At 44.5% G+C, this 15,995-nt stretch overlaps 1 protein-coding gene across 5 annotated transcripts in view; it reads right to left on the bottom strand.

Annotated features, from left to right (window-relative positions):
* The window catches only part of chl1a (cell adhesion molecule L1-like a), a 118,774-nt gene that overhangs the window by 50,727 nt on the left and 52,052 nt on the right, over nt 1-15,995 (bottom strand). For all 5 annotated transcript variants that reach the window (XM_051662868.1, XM_051662867.1, XM_051662869.1 and 2 more), the window contains exons 2-4: nt 3,637-3,819; nt 1,003-1,111; nt 615-805 (exon numbers count right to left, since the gene is read on the bottom strand). In XM_051662868.1, the coding sequence (XP_051518828.1) occupies nt 615-805; nt 1,003-1,111; nt 3,637-3,718 (382 nt within the window). In that variant the 5' untranslated portion in view covers nt 3,719-3,819. The remainder of the gene's footprint in view (nt 1-614; nt 806-1,002; nt 1,112-3,636; nt 3,820-15,995) is intronic.

Genomic DNA, 15,995 nt, shown 5'->3' with positions numbered 1-15,995 from the left:
TGAGCAAACATAAAAACACAAGGCAAATTACATTGAAGTTCTTCTTTATGTTTCAAACAAAATAAAAACTTACAACAAACTATATTATAGTACACATGTGAGATTACTGGGATCTTTTTTTCAGAAGAATAATCTGAGAGGTTGGTAAAAGTAAAAAATGTCCAGTAGAAACAATTGAGAGATCTCCATTGTGATTTTTCTTTCTAATGGGGTTGCATAAACTGGTGTCCTTTTGTGCAGAAAGAATGGAGCGGGTAGTCGACCAAAAGTAGCTGATTGCAGCAGCAAGGGTGGGATGAATTGCTTGATATGGGATTGAATATAGTGCAGGGCTAGGCCAATGGGTAACACAGAAAGTGTGTCTTGAACTGAATTCTTTCTAAAACTGTCATGCAGTGAAAAGGCTTGAGCAAAGGTAAAGATGTGACATGGGAAAATGTATGGAGATTAAAAACAAGTAATCAGCATCATGTTGTATGTGTTTGAGGGGACACACAGAATATGCAAATGAATTATTCAAGGAAGAGATCTTTAGAAATTCTAGATTCCAGAGTTCCTTTGAATTCTACTGTATTAGTTTGTCTGAGAGGGGATATTTATGAAAAATGACTTACTAGGCACAATAAATTCTGCTTCCTCTGATATTGCAGTTCCAAGCTTGTTTGAGGCATAACATCTGTACTTTCCCTGGTATTTCACTTTATCTTTACTTTTAGGTATCACAAAAGACCCACTGCTCTCATCCGTTGTGAGTCGAGGGTCTTTATGTGGGTCAAAATCCATTCCATCCTTAGTCCAATGGTACCTGTTCAATCCAAAACACACAACATGCAACTTTCAGCAACATAACACTTTCATTACACTTATTAGACATACACATGAGTTGATTACTAATAATCGAACAAGATGAAGGTAAGTAAATGAGTAAACTATCCTTTTAAATGTCAGACCAAAGTTGGAGACAGGAAATGTTTTACTTTCATAAATGGAGATCTAACTCACGTAGGTCTTGGATTGCCTTTAGCTTCACACTTAAAGAGGAAGCTCTCATCATACAGCAAGGCAATTATAGAGCCTGAGGTCTGACCGGTGATGATCGGCAGCTGCTCCACTACATGAAACATGTCACAAGATAAAAGAGCAGCACTGTTAACATGGTAAATATTGTAGTTTGTGCTAAACAGGAAAATCCACTTTCTGGAGGTGTTTATTGCACAGGACAATGGATGAATCTCATGAAACCTGTCAAGAACGGGTTATATTTTTACCCCAAAATCAAAAAAAAGAAATAAGAAACTATATGTTGCACAAAGAAAATTAAGCCATTTTTAGGACCCTATAGATTGTTTTTGCATTATTTTCATGTCAAGTAGGCATGTAGAATCTAATCCAACATTGACAAAAATGGGAATTAAAAAAAACCAAAAAACTCAAATGTAAAATTATTGTGTTATGGTACAATTTTGAGGAATGTGCTTGATTGTCATAAAAATGAAAATGCAAAAAATGCGAATGTCACAATGCAAAACAATTCTTAATGGTCCTAAAATAGGCTTCATTTTATTTACAAAAAATATACTTTCTTGTTAATTTTCTTATGCTTTTCAGGAGAAATTTGACCTGGACCTGTTTTTGTGAGCTTTGTTGGGTGTAATCTGTTACAAAGTAATTAGTTACTGTAATCTAATTACTTTTATTAAAAAAGTAGTTTAAATTATTTTAATCAGATTACAGATACTGACTTTCAATTAAGTTTAAGGGGTCATGAAGTGTTTTTTTTTTTGTTTTTTTATAATTGTATTATCTTCCCTGAGGTCCACTGATAAAGTTATAAAAGTTTTTTTGCACCAAAACAGTCACAATTGAGTAATATATGATCATATCCCACCCTATTTTTAGCCCTCTGTCTGAAACGCTCGGTTTTGGCCTAAGCACCTCCTTAAAACTTCAATGTAAATGGCCATTGTTATGATTGGCTAACATCATGCAGCCCCTCAAATTCCGCAAACTCAATCAGAAGAGAATGAACTTCGACATTATTAAACAAAATTGCAGGGTTTACATATAACACACATCCAACACATTGCATCTGAATATATTAAACTGGTCATCTCAAGCACAACTGTTAACACTCAGCACCATAAACTATCAAACAGTCATGACATTTGAAATATTCATGAATGAAACAGTGTACTTATGTTTTTGAAGTGTGTTTATTCTTCAATAACAGTTCCATTGCAAAGCTTGAATCATACTTTGTCTATTCACAAGCAATCCATGCTGATATGAGCCAGAAAAATGCACATATATAGTCCAAAACACAGTGAAATTACGCATACACAAACTGTAGGCGCATATCGCCTAAAACACACCGAAACGGTCAAAGACATCAATCGTCCATTGTCAAAGACGTCCATCGTAAAAGACGTCCTATGTTTACATAAACAACAATTAAAAATAGCGCAGCTGTGCAAAAGAACGCATCCATGACGTGTTTGTGCTCAAAATAGCAAGAGGCAGCAGTTGAACGAGAGAGAATTGCTTCTCCCTTTTCAGCGTTGTAACTTGAAACCGTGTCTTTTAAAAGCAGCGAGATACATGACAGCAGTCAAAGAGTCTGTGTGTTCATGTTTATATACAAAAATTATTAAAAATAGTCCAGATGGGTCCCCTTTGGTGTCACACAAGGCCTGCTCTCTTGACTTGAACTACGCGCCAGTGGGCGGGCCAAGGGTGCGATGACGCATGTTGTGGGATGTGTAAATACAAATGAGCAATGTCTTGTGACATCACGAACAGACAGATTTCAAAACGAGACGTTTCAGCAGGCTGGCAACTATAAATGCTCTTTTTAGACTGGGGAGGAAGTTTTGAGTTCTGAAATTTACAGTGTGTTTTTATAGTACAGTTACCTCTTACATGTCTAAATATCAAGGAAAATTTTATTTCATGACCCCTTTAATTACTTTTCAATACATTACTTAGGTTACACATATAATATTTGTAAAATATATATTTGTAAAATAACAAATAAAAAAATTATTTATAATACAATTAAAACATAAATTATGTTCATATGTATGTCTGTTTGTGTTTCTTTGACAGCTGAAGGGACAATGAAAATGAACAAGGAGGAAATATAGACATTTCTGGGTTGCTCTTTATTTTACAGTATGTGCACTTTCAGTATACTTACAGTGTACCTACCCAAGAAAGTACTGAGTAATATTAGATAACTGGTTAGGGTTAGGTTTAGGGTTAGTATCTAGTAGTTACTATAGTTGTAATTATATAGGACGTAAATGTAGAACAGTACTGTAAAATAACGTGCTACCCATTTCTGTCCAAATTGTTTTAGAAAGCAACTTAGTAAAAGTAAATTAATTAGTAACGTGAATACTTTTACGATTTCATTAAAGTAATCTGATTACAATTTTAAAGTAATCAGTTATATGTAATGGATTACTATTTTCGAGTGACTTACCCAACACTGAGATTCACCCTAATAACATTAAAGACAAAGGCGAGTTCTGACGAACTTATAAATGCAAATGAGCTAGAATAGTGCTAGTTATTTTCTAATGTTGCACTGATAAGAAAAACATCTTAGAGCAATTTAAGTGCCAAGGTACTTACCCTGAGGAGGGAAATAAAAAGCAAAGGCAGTGGAGAAGAAGGCCAACAGGAGCCGGACACAAAGGCCCCTGAGACCCCTCATCCCAGCCAGCAGATGAGGACCACGCTTGGAAGGGTGCAGGAGATGCTGTGACTTCACCTGGTGTCTTATCTAGAGTTCACTGACTCCTCAAAGGCAAAGATCTAAAGAGACATAAAAGAGTACAAAAGTAAAAACAGGGAACACATTATAATAAATCCCTTTACAGCAAAACTGAGAGGGGGGTTGTTCTCTGTAGTCTTTGTTTTACAACGTTTTGGATTTATAGCAGGTCAAATGCTTTTAAAACCTTTTCACCTGAGGCAGAAGAGAGAGCATATTGATGCAAATCATCGACCTGCCGTAACATTCAGGTACTGCCAAAAACAATCTTTGGAATGTGTAAGCATGGCTCTTCCAGGCAGATGGTCCTGTTTAAAGTGGTCATATCATACATTTTAAAAATATGTTTCCCCTGAGTTCATAATATTGTCAAGTTTTAGTCATATTTTATTTTTTCATAAAATTGTTTATCCTCTCTTTGACCACAAGAATTAAACAGCCCGATCTTTTTAAAAATATACTTCATACACTCGTTTCTACTGTTGGGATCCTTCAGAAGGATATGCAGAGCGGCAGGTGCTACACCTGGCCCGGAACTATGCAAGGTTTGGATCATTTTCCCACATTTTACTTGTTTGTTAGATTTCTGTTGTTTAGAATCAGTGCCGGGCCTCCCTATATGCAATATACGCAAGTTGCATAGGGCTCCCGATCCACTAGGGGGACCACATGCTGTTGAAAACGTTATAAGCAGCCAAGTACTGGTATTTGTTGCCATGCAAACAGGACGACTACATCCAAAAACTGGAAAATGCTGCCTTCGGAGGCCGTATTCAGAGGTAGGATGAAAATAAGCTATATACAGTATATATACTGTATCTCTCTCTCTCTCTCTCTCTCTCTCTCTCTCTATATATATATATATATATATGGTTATCTGAGTTACTGTAGACTTTGTCAGATCAATACAGTCTGGCCATTCTCTGTTGACCTCTCTCATCAACAAGGCATTTCTGTCCACAGAAATGCTGCTCACTGGATGTTTTTTGTTTTTGGCATCATTCTGAGTAAATTCTGGAGACTGTTGTGTGTGAAAATCACAGGAGATCAGCAGTTACAGAAATAGTCAAACCAGCCCGTCTGGCACCAATAATCATGCCACGGTCCAAATCACTGAGATCACATTTTTTCCCCATTCTGATGGTTGATGTGAACATTAACTGAAGCTCCTGACCCATATCTGATGATTTTAAGCACTGCACTGTTGCCACACAATTGGCTGATTAGATAATCACATGGATGATTGTTGGTGCCAGACGGGCTGGTCGCTGTCCTTTTCTGCATATCGCTGCCCCCTTCGGCATATCACGGTGCCGTTTTGTGGCCCATTCTGCATAACGCAGCGGCCCATTTCAGCTTATCGTGGCCCATTTGGCCTCGTTTCGCAGCTGGCCATTTGGGAAAAGTCACGGCTCTCCCAATGGCCAGTCTGCCCCTGCTGTAAACTTAGCTGATACCACTACATTGCACTGTAACTGTGTTAGGCCATTTCAAATGAAGCATAAAAATGTTTTATTATCTGCCTCCAGGGACAATTCTAAAGTTCATCAGCAAGACCAGCAGCACCAGCAAGAAGCACGTAATGTACAGCTAGCTAAAGCAGGCACAAGTGCAGACCACAGTAATGTGCAGCCAGCAAGTGCCCTGCCAACTGACCCAGCAGACTGGCCTAATGTTCCTTTTCCTTTCATTTATTGAAAATTGACACCTCATATACCTTTGGCTTATTGTCAGTATAAAAAATTATAAATACTTAGGTTGCATAGAATTAACTCACTGTATGTTGTGGTTTTACTACGAAACTACTCTTTGAGACAGGCGTAAGGGTTACATCAATCTGGGGGCTACAGACACACTGACGGGGGGCCCCCCAATCAAAATTTTGCTTAGGGCCCCCAAAAGGCAAGGACTGGCACCAGGATTTCGTGGTAATTTTTCTTAATTATTGTGGATCAAAATGACTGAATTTGCTGCGGATATTCTCAAAGATTGCAATGCCATTTGCTGCATTTTTTATGTTGTTTTGCAATGAAAAGTCACAAAAAAACATAGTTATGTATACTAGTGTAATTTGTGTCAGTGACAGTGTAAGTGCAATTACCTGTAAACATTATAAAGCATAATAACTGAATATGCAGCAATCAAGGAAAAAAATAAATACAAACAAAAATACCATACATTTAAGAATATATACATAAATAATTTCTGCCTCAGACAATGCAATTTAACTTTGGTATGGTTAAAATTGTCAACTTACAATAAAATTGTAAACTAAAAACGTCGTGGTTACTTGCGTAACCTCCGTTCCCTGATGGAGGGAACGAGACGTTGTGTCGATGTAGTGACACTAGGGGTCACTCTTTGGAGCCCGAGACACCTCTGGTTTTTGATAAAAGGCCAATGAAAATTGGCGAGTGGTATTTGCATGCCATTCCCCTGGACATACGGGTATAAAAGGAGCTGGCGTGCAACCACTCATTCAGGTTTTATGCTGAGGAGCCGAGACAAGGTCCGGCCATTTCAGCGGGTAGTTCAGTGTTGTGGCAGGAGGGACACGACGTCTCATTCCCTCCATCAGGGAATGGATGTTACGCAAGTAACCACTACGTTCCCTATTTGTCACTCACTCGTATTTGTGTCGATGTAGTGACACTAGGGGTCCCTATACAAAACGCTGCAACTGGCCGAACTGTGTTACGTGAACTGGTGGTGTGTGACGGACAGACAACTGTGTACCTCGTAGCCAGCGCACCAGGCCAACACGTAACCTCCCCCAACATAGTTATGAGTGTCGAACGGCCCTTTGAGGACAAGTCGACTACCCAAAAGATAGAGACAGGCTAGCCCAGTCATGGCCTCTTTTCCCCTTCTTTTTTTCCCACTCCCTAAAAAAAGGGGGAATATCCGACTGGGCCGACCAGGTCTAGTCAGGGGTGTCCCTCCCAAGGGGAGGACACCACGGAGACCACACCTTGCCCGGGGGGGGGGGGGGGATATTTAAGTGGAAAAATACATCACGTGGTCTTGCCGAACTATGTTGGAAGTATGTCATGTGGAGAAGTCTCATGGTAGATCCTGCCCAACGGAGGAGGAGTTACTACAAACATGGAGACTGTGGCAGAGGGGGCTCTGCCCAAGGAAGACACAGTTTGCCAACAGGGAAACAAATTAGCAGAAGATATACATCGCATGGGGTTACCTTACAGGGAACCACCACATGCGGAGCACCTACCCCAGAACAGGGCTCTTAGTTAGCACGTGTACTGGGCCGGCAGCGAGTCTCTCTGAAAACTCGACTGCCACAGGGCTCGGAGGAAGTCAACCAGGGAACATACTGGGAATTAATGGTGCATGTCTTCAGCTCAGAGGAGGTGAAAGGTGCTATGTGCAAGCGATACACCCGGCCGGTGATCCCGGGCTTATCCACTTGTATTGCGTGCCACTACCCGGGATGAAACCGGTTCCACCCGGAGGTTGTAGAAGCTCGCAAAGGTGTTGGGTGTTGCCCAGCCCACTGCTCTGCAAATGTCTGTTAGAGAAGCACCCCTGGCCAGGGCCCAGGAGGCCGCCACACCCCTGGTAGAATGGGCTCATAGCCCTACCGGGGGCGGCACGTCCTGGGCGTGATATGCCATAGCTATGGCGTCAATGAGCCAGTGGGCAATCCTCTGCTTGGAGACAGCGCTTCCTTTCCAATGTGCACCAAAGCAGATAAAGAGCTGCTCAGAGATCCTAAAGCTCTGTGTGCGATCCAAATAGATGCAAAAAGCGCACACCGGACATAGCAACGACAGGGCTGGGTCTGCCTCCTCCTGGGGCAGTGCTCGCAGGTTCACCACTTGGTCCCTAAAAGGGGTCATGGGAACCTTGGGCACATAGCCCGGTTGGGGTCTCAAGATCATGTGAGAGTAGCCCAGACCGAACTCCAGGCACAATTCGCTGACAGAGAATGCTTGCAGGTCTCCTACCCTCTTGATAGAAGTGAGCGCAGTCAGGAGGGCAGTCTTCAAGGAGAGTGCCTTAAGCTCAGCTGACTGCAAAGGCTCAAAGAGGGCTCTCTGTAGACCCTGAAGAACTTCAGAGAGGTCCCATGTGGGAACGAGGCACAGTCTGGAGGGGTTCTGCCTCCTGGCTCCTCTCAGGAACCTGATGATCAGGTCGTGCTTCCCTAAGGACTTACCGTCCACTGTGTCGTGGTGTGCTGCTATAGCAGCAATGTACACCTTCAAGGTGGAAGGGGACAGCCGCCCGTCCAACCTCTCCTGCAGGAAGGAAAGCACCGATTGCGCATCTCTGGGGGTCTTCCCGTTAGGAAGAACACCACTTAGTGAACAGACACCACTTAAAGGCATACAGGTGCCTTGTAGAGGGGGCCCTAGCCTGAGTGATTGTGTCTACCACCGCTTAGGTCTTCCATGTCCCGTCCAGGGGTCAGACATGGAGATTCCAGCGGTCTGGTTGCGGGTGCCAGATGGTGCCCCGTCCCTGAGAAAGAAGGTTGCGAGGGGGGAGGATGTCGCGAGGAGCATGAGGTCCAAGAACCATGTCTGTGTGGGCCAGTATGGTGCTACAAGGACAACCTGCTCCTCATCCTCCCTGACCTTGCACAGAGTCTGTGCAAGTAGGTTCACTGGGGGAAACGCAAATTTGCACAGGCCAGGGGGCCAGCTGTGTGCCAGTGTGTCTATGCCGAGAGGTGCCTCGGTCAAGGCGTAACAGAGCGGGCAGTGGGAGGATTCTTGGGAGGCAAACAGGTCTACCTGTGCCTGTCCGAATCGACTCCAAATCAGCTGGACCACCTGAGGGTGGAGTCTCCACTCTCCCCTGATGGTAACCTGCCACGACAGCGCGCCCGATGCAGTGTTGAGGTCGCCCAGGATGTGAGTGGCTCGCGGCGACTTGAGGTGCTGCTGACTCCAGAGGAGGAGACGGCGGGTGAGTTGTGACATACAACGAGAGTGAAGACCGCCTTGACGGTTGACATATGCTTCCGTTGCCATGTTGTCTGTCCGAACTAACACGTGCTTGCTCTGAATCAACGGCCGGAACCTCCGCAGGGTGAGCAGAATTGCCAACAACTCGAGGCAGTTGATGTGCCAATGCAGCCGATGGCCTGTCCATAAGCCGGCGGCTGAATGCCCGTTGCAAACAGTGAGGCGTCTGTCGTGATCACGACGGGCCTGGAGCCCTGCTCTAGGGGAATGCCTGCCGGTAGAAACGTGAGGTCAGTCCAAGGGCTGAAGAGAAGTTGACAGATGACCACACGATGTGTCCCGCGGCACCATGCCCATCTCGGGACTCGAGTCTGAAGCCAGTGCTGAAGCGGTCTCATATGCGTCAACCCGAGTGGGGTGGCTACTGCTGAGGATTCCATATGCCCCAGGAGCCTTTGAAAGAGTTTCAGTGGAACCGCTGTTTTCTGTTTGAACGCCTTCAAACAGGTCAGCACCAACTGTGTGCGCTCATTCGTGAGGCGCGCTGTCAATGAGACTGAGTCCAACTCCAAACCGCGTAAAGAGATGCTCTGAACCGGGAGGAGCTTGCTCTTTTCCCAGTTGATCCGAAGTCCTAATCGGCTGAGGTGCGAGAGCACCAAGTCCCTGTGTGCACACAACATGTCCCAAGAGTGAGCTAGAATTAGCCAATCATTGAGATAGTTGAGAATGTGAATGCCCACCTCCCTTAACGGGGCAAGAGCTGACTCTGCGACCTTCGTGAAGACACGAGGGGACAAGGACAGACCGAAAGGGAGGACCTTGTACTGATACGCCTGACCCTCGAATGCAAACCGGAAGAAGGGTCTGTGTCGAGCTAGAATCGAGACGTGAAAGTATGCGTCCTTCAGGTCTACCGCCGCGAAACAATCTTGATGCTGGACGCTCGCCAGAATGCGTTTTTGCATCAGCATCTTGAACGGGAGTCTGTGTAAAGCCCGGTTCAGTACTCGCAGGTCCAAGATTGGCCGCAACCCACCGCCTTTTTTTGATACGATGAAGTAGGGGCTGTAAAACCCCTTCTTCGTCTTGGCCAGAGGGACAGGTTCTATCACACCCTTCCGTAGAAGGGTGGCGATCTCCGCATGCAAGGTAGCAGCGTTTTCGTCTTTCACCAAGGTGAAGTGGATACCGCTGAATCTGGGCGGACACCTGGCGAACTGAATCGCGTAGCCGAGTTGGACGGTCTGGACCAGCCATCGCGACGGATTGGAAAGCGCAAGCCAAAGAGACAACCTCGTCGGACGTACGACAGTGGGGCCTCGCGGAGGGGCGGAGCTCGAGGTGCCACACCATGTCGTGGCCGTGCTGAGTCTAGGGACATTGAAGCACTTACCTGGCTCCTTGTGACCACCCCCGGAACAGCCTGGGACAGGGGAGGAAGAGGCCTGTCCTCGCAACCCGTGGAGACTGTCACATCGGAGGCGGAAGTGTGCCACAGCTGGGTGCTCAGTGGCGGGGAGACCACCGCTGGAGCGCCAATCCTGCAAGGGTAAAAAGGTGGACGGTGGTCATGATGACGACTGTGCACACCAGGTATGTGACCCAGGTAAGGAGGAAACCACTCTTTTGCTGAACTGTTGGGTACCGCAGCCACTTGGGCATGCGGCGAAATCAAATGAAAAGGCAACAAAAGATTCTCCACCCAGCCCTCCACCAGGGGATGGAGTGGTCTTACTACCAGCTCCAATGCAGTGGGTTTCGTCGACCCTGGGTCGCCCGTCTCAGGGGCGCTTTGAAGCCCTTTGTGTGTTCTTGGCAGCTGGCCGTGAGACGGGTGGCGTCTGCTTCCTGCAGTGGGCTCCATGCCGGGGCCGGGCCAAAGGCGCTGTGGCGGAGCCGGTGCAGTCACCGCAGGGGGACACCCTTGGCGACGAGCAGACGGGGTGCGGGATCTTGAGCCGTGCCAGGGCAGGATATGCCGGATAGCCTCCGTCTGCTGCTTCACCGTCGAGAACTGCTGGGCGAAGTCCTCGTCGGTGTCTCTGAATAGGCCAGCCTGGGAGATAGGGGCAGCAAGGAACCGTGTCTTGTCGGCCTCACCCATGTCGACCAGGCTGAGCCAAAGGTGGTGCTCCTGGACCACTAATGTGGACATCGCCCACCCGAGAGACCATGTCGTGACCTTCGTCGCTCGGAGAGCGAGGTCAGTCGCCGAGTGTAGTTCCTGCATCAGATCTGGGGTGGAACTACCCTCGTGCAGTTCTTTTAGCGCCTTGGTGCTTGGTGGACCTGCAGGACAGCCATGGTGTGCAGGGCAGAGGTGGCTTGTCCAGCAGCATTGGGGTCCCCAAATCGCCACCAGTGCTAGCCACGCTGGCCTCATACCCATAGGTAGAAGGACTGAGGCGGGGAGCCGCTGGGGTTGCCATGGTCATGTTCTCGCAGTGAGAACATGAACCATCCACAAACGCCGTCTCCGTGTGGGTCACACCCAGACATGAAAGACAGTGATCGTGACCATCTGAAGTTGAGAGGTAACGACCGCAACCAGGAATAACACACAAACAGAAAGGCATCTTTAAAAAGATGCGTCTTTAAAAAGACATTCCGTGTGTGCCGCTCTTTTAGAGAAATATACTCTTTCAGAAAAATATACTCTATACTTTTTTCTGCCAAAGCGCCCAGGGGCGTTCTCTGCAGTACACCAGTGCAGAGGAGGGAGAAGCCGCAGAAATGCGTCATCAGATCCAGCAGAGGTGAATGAACAGTCAGCTCAGTAAACATCGACCATTCAGCTCCGAAGAGAAAATCTGAATGAGTGGTTGCACACCAGCTCCTTTTATACCCGTATGTCCGGGGAGTGGCATGCAAATACTTTTATCAAAGACCAGAAGTGTCTCGGGCTCCCAAGAGTGACCCCTATTGTCACTACACCGACACAACGTCGAGTGAGTGACAGATAGGGAACACAGATATATTAATAATTACCTGTTGCAATTATTGCATCGCTTGATAGCGATCATTTGACCTAACCATGATTATTTAAAAGAACTCTGTAACAGGTAAAGGATGGGCAAGGAGGAGGCGGGAACTGGCTGAACAAAAAACAAAGTTTAATAAGAAACTCAACATAAAACAAACATAAACAAACAGAGACACACATGCAACTTGGCCGCGCGCATCTCTCTCTCTCTCTCTCTCTCTCGAACTGCCGCCTCCAGCTCCCCTTTATCTTGCTCTCCCGCTGATCAGCTGATTCAGTGCCGGCCATGTTCCATCACGGCCCGGCCACGCCCTCCTCGTCACACTCCTCCCACGCCCGATTCAGGCCGGGGTGCCACCTGTCTGACCAACTCCCCCCCCATCGCTGGAGGGTAGATGCTGCCCTTCTGGCCGTTCTGTCAGCCGGTGATCCACCCTGCCTTCTGTGAACCTGGGAGAGAGACGAGGGGAGGCGTGGGGAGAGGGAAAGGGCGAGCGAGAGACACATAGAGAGAGAGAGAGAGGAGAGAGAGAGGAAAACTTGCTTGCCAGTTCTCGGAAACGCTGTTACAGTGGTGCTGAAACCCGGGAGGGAGGAGGGATGCGCTGTTGCGGAGTCCTCTGGCGGACGTCAGCTTGCTCCTCCCCTGGCGGACAGCAGCGAGTCCTCCGGCCCCTGGTGGACAGAACCGCTCCTCCCCTTCTTCGGCGGATGGTAGCGGTTCTTCCAGCTCTCGGCGTCTGGCAGCGACCCCTCCATCCCCAGGCAAAAGGCCGCGGCTGCTCCCCTGGTGGATGGCAGTGGCGAGGACTCTGCAACAGCGCATCCCTCCTCCCTCCCGGGTTTCAGTACCACTGTAACAGTAAAAGGACGGGCAAGGAGGAGGCGGGAACCGGCTGAGAAGTCAATATAAACTTTAATGAAATAAATTAACTTAAAACAACATAAAACATAAGGACACAGACACACGTGTGTCTCTCTCTCTCTCCCTAACTGGCACCTCCAGCTCCCCTTTATCTCGCTCTCCTGCTGATTCAGCGCTGGCTGTGCATCATCACGGCTTGGCCACGCCCTCCTCCTCATCACAAACCGCAGTTATTGATCTCTTTAAATTGTAATCGTCCACAGAGTGGCGCTAAAAGTGTTTTTTATTTTTAGCTGTAAATTATGTAGTACAGTAAACAGAAATCTATCCCCTAGCCAAAACCCCAACCCTAAACCTATCTGTCGGTGGAGTAAAACTTTAAATTTAGAGCAAAACTGCAACATCTGAATCACACCTGCCAGTGTATAAGTGAATGTGATTATGTCCTGGTTCCCACGAGACCAAAACCCCTGTCTCAGAGGTTGCTCTTGCAACACGCTATCATTTGCACTCAAGAGAAAGGTGATCATGTTTGAACTGATGCAAAAATGTCTAATGGAGGATGGCGCTTATCAGTAATATGGAAGAATGGGTTTGATTTCAGTGTACATGAACTTTTGAAAACGACATTGATTTCCCATGTGATCATGTGTTTTCAAAGTGCAGTAAACTTTTTTTTTTATCTTAAAAGAACAAGGAAAATTTGATTCCTGAACTGTGGAGTTAACGTGAACCGAAAGATATAAACCTTTCAACACAAGCTAAGTCTGGTAACTCAGAAGTCACAAGGCTGGAATGACAGATATATCAGCTGGGATAAGAATTCCACAGTTTATTTCGCTGTGTGCACTGTTTGCCTTCATGTCACTGCGAAGGCTGATGAACCTTGAGTGCGTTCACGCCAGAGGCTTATTACACACATAATTGTTCACATTCACGAGCTGTATGGAGTGAAGCCCACCTCTGCAAATTTCCACCACCTACCTCATATTAACTCTCCTTATTTAGGAGTGGCCAGAGGTGATGGATTCTTGCTCTCTTGCCACTGGCTCATAATTTGGAAGCTGGGTGATTAAGTAAGTCGGAGAGCTATGCTTCAGTGATTTAAACACCTGGAAAGACTCAAGAAATCAGCATGCTCATCAACAGTGATGCCCTGAATTGCTGACATTTGGCAAAAGGGAAAACATGTCTTTAGGGTGTTCTGTACAAAATACAGTCCAACAAGCCAAAAGAGATTATTTTCCACTAATGTGAAATTGTAAACCAAGGATTGGCAAAAATCGTAAAATGATATTTCATTAAAATGTATAAGAGAATGTGAACAATACACTTGAATGTTTAGTACAGTGGTGTCCAAAAATCTGAGATGACATTGAAAATCTGGGATTTAATTTAAACAGAATTAAGCAAAGGTTTAGGATACTGAAAAGAAGAAGAAAAAGATACTTTCCTAAATAAAATTAATAAGAAATATGTATGCTTTTCTATCATTTCTGGTAGGGATGCTTCGATCAGGAGTTTAACAGCCAAAACCGATCACCGATCTTCTTGTCACCTGATCGGCCGATACCGATTTCGATCATTTCACCTTTTATCAGGATCTCTGTAATAAATGGCTATATGCAAGCTTTCAGCACACTGTCACTATTAATTGAATTTTCCTCTTCCCAGTAATATCACTTTGCCTTGAACTTGTTTCAGACGTTTAAAAGGCTTAATAAAAAAGCTTTTTATGACTTTAAATCAAGTATGGGCAATTCTCTATATTAAAAAAATTAAGCTTAGTGTCAAACTGAAGACAAACTCATAACCCATAGGTGCAATTAAACTTAATGTGACATTTTTGGTTATTGATTCATTGTCATTTTTTCATATAATTATTATTATTCCTTATTTCATTTCTATTTTATTTTTGCATTATATTTAATACATTATATTATAGTATCTTAATATTGTATAAATAATTATTATATTTATAAATTCCTTGCCTTTTCATTTAGTTGGATGATTGTATTAATGGTTAATTTTTCACTTGTTTCTTCTTGAACTTTAATGAGGGGAACACGCGCTCTCTCATGAGCAAGTACCATAGGTTATTTTGCCTATGGTAATATAGGCAAAATAACATTATTTCTTAATATAGCCATATTAAGGATATTAATATATCCAGATTGTTTTGGTTTAGAACTGACCAGTGGCTGCATGATATGGAGGGACAATGCCATATGCAGTAAACTTGACTGATAATGTAGCAGCGATATGCAATGCGACAAACATAAGATTAAAGCATCAAAATCAAGTTCTGTTGTCTTCAACAAGATTTACAGTACATATTGAAATTGTATCATGACATCGTGACATTCTGTAAAATTTATTATTCAGCATTAAACAAATGAAAATCTAATCACAAAAGCAGAATCCTCCTTTGTGCTAAATGCAAAACTCTTTTTATTTAATTTTTTTTTCCTAGAGAGGAAACAAAAGTATGCTTGTTTAAATGTATTAATTTCAATGACTGGACCTAAGATATAAAAATAAATCCTGTGTGATCGCCAGAAAAATTGTTTCATGCAGTAATCACTAACGACTGACACTGAGAAAAGTAACAGGAGCCATGTTATACCATTTATGTTCTGCTTCGACCAATGTCTGATGTGGTTTTTGCTTGGGGACTTGCTATTGGCTATTGTGTTTGCATAAGTAATGAGGTTCGCCGGTCAAATTTGTGGACTACTTGGGGGTGTCATTCATTAACATTTAAACGTAATAATTCAAAGTAATTAAAAGTATAATCATTTTTCAAGTTCTGTTTAATGTTAATCATGTCATTTTATGTTATGACAAGGGTTGCTCTTTTTAGTTACCGTGGGTGACAACGGTGCCCCTTATTCAAGGCTATTTAAATCTTTCTCACTATATAAACAAAAGGTGTGTTATTTTACATAATAGTACCTACTAGTGGTATGAAACCAAAGTGTCATTGGGACTGCACACTCACCAGGTCATTCCATACTGGTTTTTCTTCGCATAATAGTATTCTGTATGCAGCAAACTTGTATAAATATTGGTCGGTCATAATCTATAATCTATTGGTCAGCCATAATCTACGCCTATTCTCATGAGGGCAAGAGATGAAAGGAAAGCGGAGAAAGAGCGCATGTTTCTGGACTCTACAGGTATTGTTAATGCCATTTAATCGGGAGATATTTGATAAAAATGTTTGAATTATACCACATGTAACTCGTGTTATTACTGAGATGACTATGCCCGACGGAGACTGAGCAGCTGCCGCCATGAACGATAATAAGGATCGTTTCACAGCTCGTGCTGTTTTCCCTTTGCCTTGTTGCATGTGAAACGCCACATTAACAATGCAGTACACAAACTATCACCATACATCTCCCACTGCATCATTCTTAACTGCTGAAT

The sequence above is a fragment of the Myxocyprinus asiaticus genome, chromosome 29, assembly GCF_019703515.2.
Source record: "Myxocyprinus asiaticus isolate MX2 ecotype Aquarium Trade chromosome 29, UBuf_Myxa_2, whole genome shotgun sequence".
NCBI lineage: Eukaryota > Metazoa > Chordata > Actinopteri > Cypriniformes > Catostomidae > Myxocyprinus > Myxocyprinus asiaticus.
Note: the sequence above shows the minus strand (reverse complement) of the source record. Positions and strands in the feature narration are given on the sequence as shown.